This window comes from Ranitomeya variabilis, chromosome 1 (assembly GCF_051348905.1).
Source record: "Ranitomeya variabilis isolate aRanVar5 chromosome 1, aRanVar5.hap1, whole genome shotgun sequence".
NCBI classification, from domain to species: Eukaryota; Metazoa; Chordata; class Amphibia; order Anura; family Dendrobatidae; genus Ranitomeya; species Ranitomeya variabilis.
In genome coordinates this window covers 47,415,217-47,427,370 of record NC_135232.1, presented here as the reverse complement: position 1 = coordinate 47,427,370, position 12,154 = coordinate 47,415,217, and the positions used below count along the sequence as shown (strand labels likewise).

The 12,154-nt window shown below is 45.9% G+C and overlaps 2 protein-coding genes across 2 annotated transcripts in view; both read left to right on the top strand.

The window, feature by feature from the left end:
- Positions 1–12,154, top strand: part of LOC143804742 (acyl-coenzyme A amino acid N-acyltransferase 1-like) — a 509,727-nt gene that overhangs the window by 42,101 nt on the left and 455,472 nt on the right. The window lies entirely within an intron of this gene.
- Positions 1–12,154, top strand: part of LOC143804739 (acyl-coenzyme A amino acid N-acyltransferase 1-like) — a 57,625-nt gene that overhangs the window by 42,115 nt on the left and 3,356 nt on the right. The window contains exon 3 of the mRNA XM_077283138.1: positions 5,469–5,671. Within this exon, the coding sequence (XP_077139253.1) occupies positions 5,469–5,671 (203 nt within the window). The remainder of the gene's footprint in view (positions 1–5,468; positions 5,672–12,154) is intronic.

Here is a 12,154-nt window from a genome sequence, read left to right as displayed (position 1 = left end):
GTCGTTTGCGGAAGTTGTCATTAAGGGAGTTGCAGTCGCTCCTTGGTAAGCTGAATTTTGCCTGTCGAGTTATGCCTATGGGCAGAGTTTTTTCTAGGCGGTTGGCCATGGCTACGGCAGGAGTTCGTGCTCCTCATCATTTTGTGCGGTTGTCGGCTGACCATAAGGATGATCTGATGGTGTGGAGTAGTTTTTTGCAGCACTACAATGGCCGGTTGTTGTTTCAGGAGGGAGTGGTTGATAATGTGTCGTTGGAGTTGTTTACTGATGCGGCCGGGGGGTCAGGGTTCGGTGCGTATTTTCAGAGGCAATGGTGTGCAGCACAGTGGCCGGCTTCGTGGATTTCTTCTGGTTTGGTTCGGAATATCGCACTTTTGGAAATTTTTCCTATTTTGGTGGCGGTGCATTTGTGGCAACAGGTTTTTCGGAATAGGCGTGTTCGTTTTTATTGTGACAACATGGGGGTGGTTTGTGCGATAAACAATTTGTCGGCTTCGTCGCCCCCGGTGGTGCGTGTGTTGAGACAGCTGGTATCATCGTGTTTGAACTTGAACGCGCATATAACTGCGACACATGTTCCTGGGGCTCATAATTCCATTGCCGACTCTCTCTCTCGTTCACAGTTCGAACGTTTTCGGTCACTGGTTCCAGAGGCGGAGGTTGTGGGGTTGGACTGCCCGGCAGAACTTTGGCTTGTGGCGTTCGAGACGCTGAGGCATTGATCAAGTCGTCGTTGGCTCCCAGAACATGGGAGGCTTACCAGGCTATTTGGCTGGAGTGGGTGGAGTTGTTGCGGGCTGTTGGTTGTGGGCCAAGCGAGCAGGAGCAAGCTGGGGTGTTGTTGTCTTGGTGGAGTCGTGGAGCTGCAGAGGGTTGGTCCCCTGCTAAGGTGTCTCGTGTTATGTCAGGTTTGGCATTTGGTTTTAAATTACGTGGTCAATCGGATTTAACCAGGTTTTTCTGGTAAAACAAGCGGTGAAGGGTTTTCGGCGGCGGCCGCGGTGCATGGATGCCAGACGTCCCGTGTCCTTCAGCTTGTTGGAAAGCTTGGGCGGGGTTTTGCCTTCGGTCTGTGTGTCGGGTTTTGAATTGCGTTTATTTCAGCTAGCTTTTTCTTTAGCCTTTTTTGGGGCATTCCGGGTTGGCGAGTTGGTTTCACCTAGTAAGAATGTTATGGGAGGTTTGTTGGCTCGCGACGTGTTTTTATCGGCTGGGACAGTCGAGTTGTGGCTGCGGCGGTCTAAGTCAGATCAGGAAGGTAGGGGTAGCAGGATTGTGTTAGGTGCAGTTCCGGGGTCGGTTATGTGCCTGGTTGCCTGTTTGGCAAATTTTTGGAAATTGCGGCCTAGTCGTGATCGGTCGTTGTTATGCCACATGGACGGTTCCTTGTTGTCCCGGTATCAGTTTACGGCGATTTTTAAAAAGGCAATTGGGTTGCTGGGTCTGGAGGTCGGTGGTTTTGCTCCTCACTCTTTCAGGATTGGGGCGGCGACGGAAGCGGCGTTGGAGGGTCTTGGGGTTCCGGTAATTCAGCGCATTGGTAGGTGGCGCTCTGATAGATATCGGAGCTACGTGCGCCCGTAAATGGAGGTGCGTTTTGAAAAGTGGGGGCTGGATGGCCGTTGTTTTTTGGTCGTGTTGTTTTGATTTTTGCTTTGTGTTTTTCAGGTTCCTCGCCGTTGTTGGTGTGGATTTTCGGCCATTCATACGTCCATTGGGGAGCGCAGCGTGCCGATGTGCGGAGCGAGGGGCGACAACTGGGTTTTGGTCGCGAGGTGGCGGTAATCCGTTGGTTGGGTTTTAGGGGTGTTGGTGTGGCATAGAGTTTTGAAGGAAATTAACGATAGTGTTCGGCTGGACAGGGCTCCAGATATTTTAGTATTGCACGTCGGGGGTAATGATTTGGGTGCCCGACCGTTTAGGGATTTGATAAAGGACATCAAGCTGGACTGTCTGCGTTTGTGGGTACTGTACCCCGGTTTGACCATTATTTGGTCAGACATCGTGCCGCGCAAGCGGTGGAGGAACATGAGGCCTTTGGACAAGTTGAATAAAGCCCGGATAAAGGTTAATCGGGCGGTATCCGGTTTTGTGGCCAGGAATGGAGGTGTGGTGGTTCGACATTTTGAGCTGGAAAAAGGGGAAGGGGCCTTTTGGTTGGCTGATGGGGTCCATTTGAATGCGGTGGGTATGGACTTTTGGGCCCTCGCTATTCAGGAGGGCATTGAACGGGCTATATTTTTTCGGAGTGGTGGGGTCTCGGGCCTTTGAGGTGTTCAAAGGGCCTCTCGTTGTGGCGGCTGGGGGGAGTCCTGGGAGTTGGTAAAAAATTGGTTTGGGGATCCATTTTGGCTTATGGCTCCTCTGTTTTGGTGTTGGTGTCTTTTGAATCTGGTGAATGGTGGTTGGGGAGTTCCGGCAGGGGTGGCCGGATCTCCTGGGATTTTTTACCGTGAACAGGGAACCCTTGTTTGGGTTTTTTGGTGCTCCCGAGCCAGGGTTTTGAACGGCTGGGAGTAAAGTTGGTGTTATGTACGTTCACGGTATGGGTTGTCAATCACCAGATTCTTGGGGCTCCGAGGACTCCTTCTAGCCTTTAAAAATGTTTATTGCATTGTATTAATGTATTTATTGTTTATGTTTAATAAAAAAAGGCTACTGTGGCCTATATCATTCCAAAGAATTAATGTGGTCGTGTTTTATTGGGTATAGGAATGATAGCTGGGGGCCACGGTTGGGAGAAGAGGTGTGGGGGGGGTGGGTCTTTGACCTCAGAAGACTACCCCGTCGACAATACCAGGGTCAAGAAAAGGCTGGAGCAAGCCGTACCCCCTCCCCCCACGGCGTAGGCGAAGGCCTGCATGACAATGGGGGGGAGTGGGGTAGGTAATAGGTTAATGAGAGGGGAGGGAAGTTTTTGGCCTGAGGGCTTATGGGAGTTTGGGGGGTGGGATTAGTCACTTCCCGCACTTTTGGATCGTGAGCAGTCCCGCCCTTCCGCCCTATTGCTTTTGTTTTTTATATGTAAAAAAAAAAAAGAAAAATGTTTCGATCGTTCAATGGGAAGGTCGTTTTTATTTTGGGTCATTGTGGCCGTGGCGGCTGGGGGGAGTCCTGGGAGTTCGTAAAAAATTGGTTTGGGGATCCATTTTGGCTTATGGCTCCTCTGTTTTGGTGTTGGTGTCTTTTGAATCTGGTGAATGGTGGTTGGGGAGTTCCGGCAGGGGTGGCCGGATCTCCTGGGATTTTTTACCGTGAACAGGGAACCCTTGTTTGGGTTTTTTGGTGCTCCCGAGCCAGGGTTTTGAACGGCTGGGAGTAAAGTTGGTGTTATGTACGTTCACGGTATGGGTTGTCAATCACCAGATTCTTGGGGCTCCGAGGACTCCTTCTAGGCTTTAAAAATGTTTATTGCTTTGTATTAATGTATTTATTGTTTATGTTTAATAAAAAAGGCTACTGTGGCCTATATCATTCCAAAGAATTAATGTGGTCGTGTTTTATTGGGTATAGGAATGATAGCTGGGGGCTACGGTTGGGAGAAGAGGTGTGTGTGGGGGGGGGGTCTTTGACCTCAGAAGACTACCCCGTCGACAATACCAGGGTCATGTATTAAGCACACCACTGCATCACCTCTGTGGATTACAACAAAAATTAAACTCCAAGCATGTGTAAGTCATGTACTAGTCTGTGTTCTTCAGGATGCAGCGGAGTCAGAGGCGAGAAAAAACAACTCATACCCAATCTGCTCTCTAACTATTTTACTTAGTTATGAGGGTAATTTCACCAGACAATAGAAAACATTAAAAAATACATTATACAGACATTTAGCCAGAAGGCTGAAACCCCTGTGCTGTACAGCATGGCACCCAAACGATCTGTACCTACTGGATTTCCTATAAATCTACCTACTGGTGTGCCTATATAAGTCAGCCGCTGGTTACCTGTTTACACCCTGGAGACTGGGTCAATTATGTGGGTGTAATGTATGGGCTCGCCTGCGGTTCAGCACAGCAGTTTACAATCTTACAAACATTCACTTCTATTCCAAAATCAAATATCCCTCTCTCATCCCAATGTGACCTCAATGAACTCAGAGGAATAGTTCGTCCTCAATTATATTGAAAATATCGCAAAACTAACCATCTGTATCAGTGAATTAGCCGTGAACAAAGTCTATAGAAATAGAACACCTGCCCAGTATTATAATGCTCCACAGAAACTCCCTGTCCTGAAACAAAAGAAAGTTCAAGTTTAGTCTACAATCAATTGCGTGCTGTCTTGGCATCTAGGTTTAGATTAGGATTCTTAGTTATGAAATAAACAGGAAATAAACAGGAAATGTGGCAACAAATCTGAAAGTAATGGATGCTGATTTTGGCAATAAACGTGGCCTAAACAGTCAATATGCCTAACTATCTAACAACAGGCTCGATCTTAGCCTTCATTCTTTTGGCGTCAGAATGTACTGTGGTGCATGCACAATTGCTTACTGTGACTGAGCAGTAGGCCTCAGTGTTTTTATCGACCTGGGTCTGCTCCGGACAAACAATTTGTGTATACGGACCGATGTGATGTCCCTCCAACAGGTGAGTCGTACCGTTGATGCTTGTGGCTTACCTCCTCAGCAGCGTCCAACGCCTCTCTCACTAGGTCCTGGCCTTTTCCATCTTTTTCCTGGCAGAAATCTCCTCACATCTGGACAGGTTCTGGTCACAGTAAAGTTCAGCTACAATCTGACGCTTCTCTGGTCTGTGAGGTGCTTCCATGAGAGGATGCTGTCGGATTCCTCTCCAGCACATCCTCTCCCTGTTCTCATTAGATGCAGACTGCCCTTAAGATGGCCACACGTCCTCTTCTTGTGTTTCACATCAGTCACATTGCAGTCCCATGTCTGACATTTTATAAGCATATCACAGTCTTTCAGTGATGCTTAGGCAACAGCAACATGTGATGAATAACAACATTATTGTACAGAAGCAAATCTATTTACAACAGGTACAGTGTTATACTGGTGTACAGTAGATACAGATGTACACAATTATACCACTCTGGTGAGCTGACACACCTCTCAAAGGTGATATTCCCCTTGCAAATAAAAAAAAATGTTCAGATCATGTGACTGGGGGTCACCACCATCTTCACATTACAGACAAGACCTCTATTCCTCAGATAAAGATTTGGAAGGCGATTGACAACTCCAGAGCTGCCTTCTAAACTACGAGTCAGCTATAGGATCTATCCAAACTCCCACTCTCCTACTGTCCAGTTATATCATTCCAAACTTTAGGCTTTCCATTTTCTTTTACCGTCCCTGTATGATATGGACTCCTTAGAAGCAGTTCTAAAACATGCATGGTGGCGAGACCAATTTTCAATACATTTTTGAATAGATAAAAAGTGAAACTCTCTTTTTCTGGGCTTCATTATTGTAGAATCCATTTTTTTCCATTTTTTCTTCTCTTTAGGCGAAGGACCCTTTGTGGGAATTATTGATATGTTTGGAGGTGTTGGTGGTCTGCTAGAGTTTCGGAGTAGCCTCCTGGCCAGCCATGGGTTTGTCTCTCTTGCACTGGCTTATTTTGCTTATGATGATTTACCTATGTTCCTCGGTGAAGTGGATTTAAAATATTTTGAAGAAGCCGCTCAGTTTCTATGTAATCATCCAAAAGTAAGTTAGAATTTTTATTAGAAACATGTCAGCGAGTCTTACGCTTTATGGATTTCTTCGAAGCGTTAACATGTCATTAAAGGGTTGTTTATATAATATTAATTGTAGATCAGTGGCTTACAATCCTGAAATAAATAAAGTTGTCAAGTTCAATCAGTTACTAAAAAAAAGCTCACTGTTCCAGATATCAACCCCTGAAAACCCGCATTTCAGAGGCTTTTGAACTCTTGTTTGTCTATGGATAAGTCCTGTAGTTCATTAATGACAGGTCGCACATGCTCAGTAGACACCTGCTATTCTTCTATAGTAGATATCCTTTTCTTAATTTCCAGTGACACGTTGCATGTATGATTACACCATCCTCACTACAGAGAGTGGACATAGGCACTGCAAACCTGTTGCTGTCAAAGTGGGTGCAGCTATCTTTCTCTCTAGATACGCCCTAGCTGTGTGACAGATAAAGCAGAGCAAAAGCAGAAGTAATGAATTGCAACTGGGCCTTTATCTATAGAAGGGGTGTCAAACTCCTTTTCACCGAGAGCTACATAAGAATTATAGTTAGCCTTCATAAAGCCGCTGGAACATTGGGTTCACGTATGGTACATGGAAAAAATTATGGAGTCATCATTTGTGAAAAAAACTGTACGTGATGGAGTTTTTTAATTAATTTTGCTGAGATCAGTAATCGAAAGTATATAAAAATCGCCTCTTACTTTTCAATCAATTTTACCCCTGCAGACCTGTGTTATCTGAAAGCATGATGGCAATTTTAGATGGGTTTTAAGTAGTGTTGAGCATTCCGATACCGCAAGTATCGGGTATCGGCCGATATTTGCTGTTTTGGAATTCCGATACCGAGTTCCGATATTTTTGTGATATTGGAAATCGGAATTGGAAGTTCCCAGTGTATGGTTCCCAGGGTCTGGAGGAGAGGAGACTCTCCTTCAGGCCCTGGGATCCATATTCATGTAAAAAATAAAGAATTAAAATAAAAAATATGGATATACTCACCCCTCCGGCGGCCCCTGGACCTTACCGATGTAACCGGCAGCCTCCGTTCCTAAGAATGAGGAGTTTAGGACCTGCGATGACGTCGCGGCTTGTGATTGGTCGTGTGAGCGGTCACATGAGCGGTCACGCGACCAATCACAAGCCGCGACGTCATCAAAGGTCCTAAACTCCTCATTCTTAGGAACGGAGGCTGCCGGTTACATCGGTAAGGTCCAGGGGCCGCCGGAGGGGTGAGTATATCCATATTTTTTATTTTAATTCTTTATTTTTTACATGAATATGGATCCCAGGGCCTGAAGGAGAGTTTCCTCTCCTTCAGACCCTGGGAACCATCCAGGATACCTTCCGATACTTGTGTCCCATTGACTTGCATTGGTATCGGGTATAGGTATCGGCGATATCCGATATTTTTTGGATATCGGCCGATACCATCCGATACCGATACCTTTGATGTTATGATCCGGTGACCTTGGAGCCGCATGAAACTTTCTCTGGAGTGGGTGGAAACTGTACTGACCACAGATCCTGAACTAACACCGCAACTAGAAGTAGCCGTGGGGTGTGCCTAACAAACCCTAGACACCTCGACACAGCCGGAGGACTAAATACCCCTACAGATGGAAATAGGAATACTACCTTGCGTCAGAGCAGAACCCCAAAGCATAGGCAGCCCCCACGAATATTGACTGAGTAGGAGAAGAAAAGACACACGCAGGCAGAAAACAAGATTTAGCAAAAGAGGCCACTCTAGCTAAATAGGAAAGGATAGGACAGAATACTAAGTGGTCAGTATTTAAACCCTTCACAAAATATCCACAGCAGATAATACAAAAACTTCCACAATCTAACTAAAGACGTGGAGTGAATATCTGCAACCCCAGAGAATCCAACAAGACTGAGAAAATACTGACACAATCTAAGCTGGATTAGAAAACACAAAAGAATAGCACTGAATTATGAAGCACACAGCATGTGTGCCACAGAAAAAAAAAACCCAGACACTTATCTTTGCTGATTTGGCAGAAAGGCAGGAGGAACCAGGCAGAGGTCTAACACCTCCCAACAACAATTGACAACTGGCAAGGACTAATGAATCCTGCACGCCTAAATACCCCAGTCAGAACTGCAATCAGCAGATACACCTGACCAGGACTGCAACTCAGGGACAACTGCATTACCACCTACAACCACCGGAGGGAGCCCAAAAGCAGAATTCACAACACTTTGAGTATCGGAAGGTATCGCTCAACACTAGTTTTAAGACTATAAGAAAAACAAAATTAAATTATTGGATAACCCCTTTCATTAAAATTTTCTCTGAATGATTGTATTAAAAATACAGTGTTCACAAAGTATTTCCTTCTATGATCTCCAGCTGTGATCTGTGGGTAAACCGGACACTAAGGCTAGTTTCACATTTGAAAACGCATCCGCAAGTGGTGGAAAAAACGCATGTAAACGCGTACAAATGCGGCGTTTTTTTGACGCATGCGTTGATGCATGCGTTTAAAAAAACGCCACGTTTGTACGCGTTTACATGCATTTTTTCCTGCGTTTGTGTTTTTGGTGCGCATGATGAGAAATTTCACAAGAGAAAAATAAAGATAACCAGACACCGCCAATGGGACTACAGAGGGCGTGTGTTTGGAATCTCTATATATAGACCCTAGGGCTACTGACATTTTTACAGTTTGCTACTGTATCCTGTGTCATGATGGATCTTCGCATGGAGAGCTTTTATTTCAACCTGGATTTCAGCTTCAAGCTGTTTCTTGCCTGTGCTTTCGCTTGGGAGCAAGACAGAAATCACCAAAGATGGAGAACAAGACAACGTAGGCGTTTTTGGAGGCACCCCATTATCGAACTATATGAGAGCCGTGGAGCCTACCACACGCTCTATGCCGAGCTTAATGCCAACCCGGAGAAATTCCAGGAATACACACGAATGTCGCAAGACTCATTCCTGGATTTGTTGTCTCGTGTCCAAGGAGCCATACGGCGACAGGAAAGCTATTCCACCCGAGGAACATCTGCTGGTTACATTAAGGTACGTTCAAAATCTAAACCAATGACAGTCCAAATTTAGTGTTTTCTGACATGTATTTTTTGGGTATTTTCCTTTCTTTCTTGAGCGTAATCACACCATAAAAAGAATAGATTGTAATGGTTTTTGTGTTTGTTTTTCTTACAGATTTCTGGCCACCGGAGAGAGTTTATCATCCTTCCACTTCCAATACCGGCTTGGAATATCCACCCTGTCCGGAATAGTTGCGGACACCTGCCGGGCTTTGTGGAATGTACTCCGGGAAGAGTTTATACCCCTACCCACCTTGGACATGTGGCTAGAAATTGCAGAGAAATTCTGGAGTGTGTGTGATTTCCCCAACTGTTTAGGAGCGGTGGATGGAAAGCACATCCGCATTATCAAACCTGCCAGAACAGGATCGGAGTATTTCAACTACAAAAAATATTTTTCTGTTGTGCTCATGGCAATAGCCGATGCAAACTGTCGCTTCATCGCCGTGGACATTGGAGCTTTTGGCCGTGGCAACGATTCCCAGACTTTCAAGAACTCGGATATGGGCCGCCGTGTGTATGGCAAAAATTTCAATTTTCCCCCACCATCCATGGGGATGAGGCCTTTCAGATGTGTGAAAACCTACTGAAGCCCTATTCCAGTCGGGATTTGAACCACACTAGAAGGATCTTTAACTACAGACTGACCAGGGCCCGAAGAACTGTAGAGTGTACCTTTGGCATTCTGGTCGCTAAATGGCGCATTCTTGTATCAGCCATAAATCTAAAAGTGGAAACAGTCGACGAGGTGGTCAAAGCCTGTGTGGTTCTGCATAATTATATAATGGTTAAGGAGCAACCCCACATTGAACTTGATGAACCAGTTGCACACCCACTGCCCGATTTCCAGCATCACCCGTTGCGGTCAACAGCAGCAGTTGGTCAAATACGGGACCAATTTGCGGCCTTTTTTGATTCAGATATTGGACGTGTGTCATGGCAGGACAATGTAGTGTAAATGTCCTGTTGTAATTCGATCTGTACCAGTTATTTTCTACAATGATAATAATATTTCTCATTAATAAACTTTAGTTTTGGTTGAGTTGACCGTGTCTCCTATCTTTTTCCTCTCCAAACCCAGGGTGTCCTAAACTTCCAATATTTGTTCTGTATGTAATATCAGTTTTTATAATCCAAAACCAGGAGTGGGTGATAAAAGCAGAAGTGCTAGTTATTATGTTAATATCATAATTTAGCTCTAATGGTTCCACTCCTTGTTTTGGCTTACAATTACTGATATACAACACTGGCCACATTCTGCTAGTAGTGGCAGCCATGTTGCTTTATTGGTAAGCTTGTTGACGTCATTGCGTCATGATTCTCTTCTCCTGTATCCATTGGACACAAGATGAAGAGACAATCACTGTCACACAATCTATACTCATCAAGTCAGGTGTCAGAAATAATGAATTCATGATAAACATATACAGGCTCATGAATTCACTATTTCTGACACCTGTGCAGGTGAGCATAGACCACCATTGTCCCTCAAGTTGTGTATAATATAAGAAGAGAAAATGGTGGTTATACAAGGTATTTCTCTAATCAACAGGTCAGGTGTCAGAAATAAAGAGTTTTTGACACCTGACCTGTTTAGTAGAGGTCTGCACTGTATTTCCACCATTTTCTCTTCAGAGTGCCACACTAAGCACAGACCAAAAGAGATTATGGAGATACATGTAATATTTTTTGGGCCTCCCCATATCTGTATACTAAAGACACATAAAGCTGCAGTCTTTTTATTTTTAACTAGTGGAGATATGATGTGGCCCAAAAAAATAGTGTGTGGCGAAGTTTCATGGCGCACGGTCTGTGTTGCCGGTGGCAGAAGACACAATAAACCAAACATAATTGTGGCAAATCAAACTTTTTTTTATTTTGTTAACAACGGAAAAAAAAATATTTTTTACTGCGCCAGCTTGGGGTAGAGTGATGTAAACGGGGGGTGTGAAGTACTGAGGTCTGGCTAACCGTGGACGACGCAGAGGTGGCAGGAGAAGGGGCAATGAAACTAGAAGGGTCTGGAAGTTCGGGGATGGGGCTTGACACATGAGCGGCTTCAGACGCACTGGAAGGGTGAGACAAACCTGACATTACAGACACATTGGGAGGTGAAGGGGGAGGAATGCTAAGAGTCCTCGGCTTTTTAGTTTTTGGTCCTTTTTTTTTGGCTTGCCTGGTTGTGGGAGGTCTTGGTGGGCTCATATGGCGTGGCGTGGTGGCGGGTGACCTGTCAGGGTCCGGCTGCACTGTGCCAGAGTCCATACCGCTCGTAGAGGGTGCAGCTATGCCAGAGTCCCTAGCGCTTGTAGAGGGTGCAGCCATGCCAGAGTCCATAGCGCTCGTAGAGGGGAATGCCATGCCAGGGTCCTGCTGCATCGTGGAGGAGGCGGTACGGAATGCCATGCCAGGATCCTGCTGCATCGTGGAGGAGGCAGTACGGAATGCCATGCCAGGGTCCTGCTGCATCATGGAGGAGGTGGTACGGAAGGCCATGCCAGGGTCCTGCTGCATCGTGGAGGAAGTGGAGGAGGTCCAAGCAGGAGCAGCGGATGTCATGGTGGTGGCGGTCGGATGTCCAACTGCACTCGGCATGGTTGTGGTACTGTAGTGGTGTCCGGCTGTGGAAGAAATTGAGGTGGCCGTGCAGTGGGATGCAGCAGAGGTGGACATCAAGAGTGACAGTGAAGGAACAGGTGGATATGCCCCCACTGTCTGCTGAAAATACCGACTCTGCTGCATAGCCTGCACGTAAGCAGCATTGCAGGCCTGCATGACACTCAGCTGGAGATCAGGAGTAAGGTGTTCCGACATGCCCTGCTCAGTATGATTAAAAAAATGATGTGCTGGCCTCTGGAGATCGGCTTTCACTTGATCAAGGCTTTTGCTGACCTCCTGGATATGTGCATTTAAGAGGTTATGCGAAGCATCCATTCGGTCACACAAAGCCTTGATCGCATCGTGTAAAACCGAGCTAAAGTGCAAAAACTCGGGCATGAGTGACCTGTCCGAAGCCCTCTGCCACTGCCGGGATGAGCCCAAAAAAAGGGGGCAGTGGAAGAGGACTGCGAAAGGGGAAGACCTGATGGACCAGCTCCCTGGTCTCCAGTTAGTGTGGAAGGCCCACTTGCTGCTGCGCTGGTGGATGGCTGGGACGGGTCCATGGCTGTCGGATGAAGGACCGCTCCAGAACCTGGGCCGACAGTCGTGCTGTATGTGCTGTGAAAAAAGGAAAAAGATGATTAATATCAAAAAAATTACCAGACGCAATATTCTGTGGAATTAAAAAATACAGATTATGGCAAGACAATACAACCTAATGCACGTGATAAATACTTACGTTCTCTGGGCAAGGACCGGTCTTAAAAATGCCAGAACTCAATGGTATTTGTATCT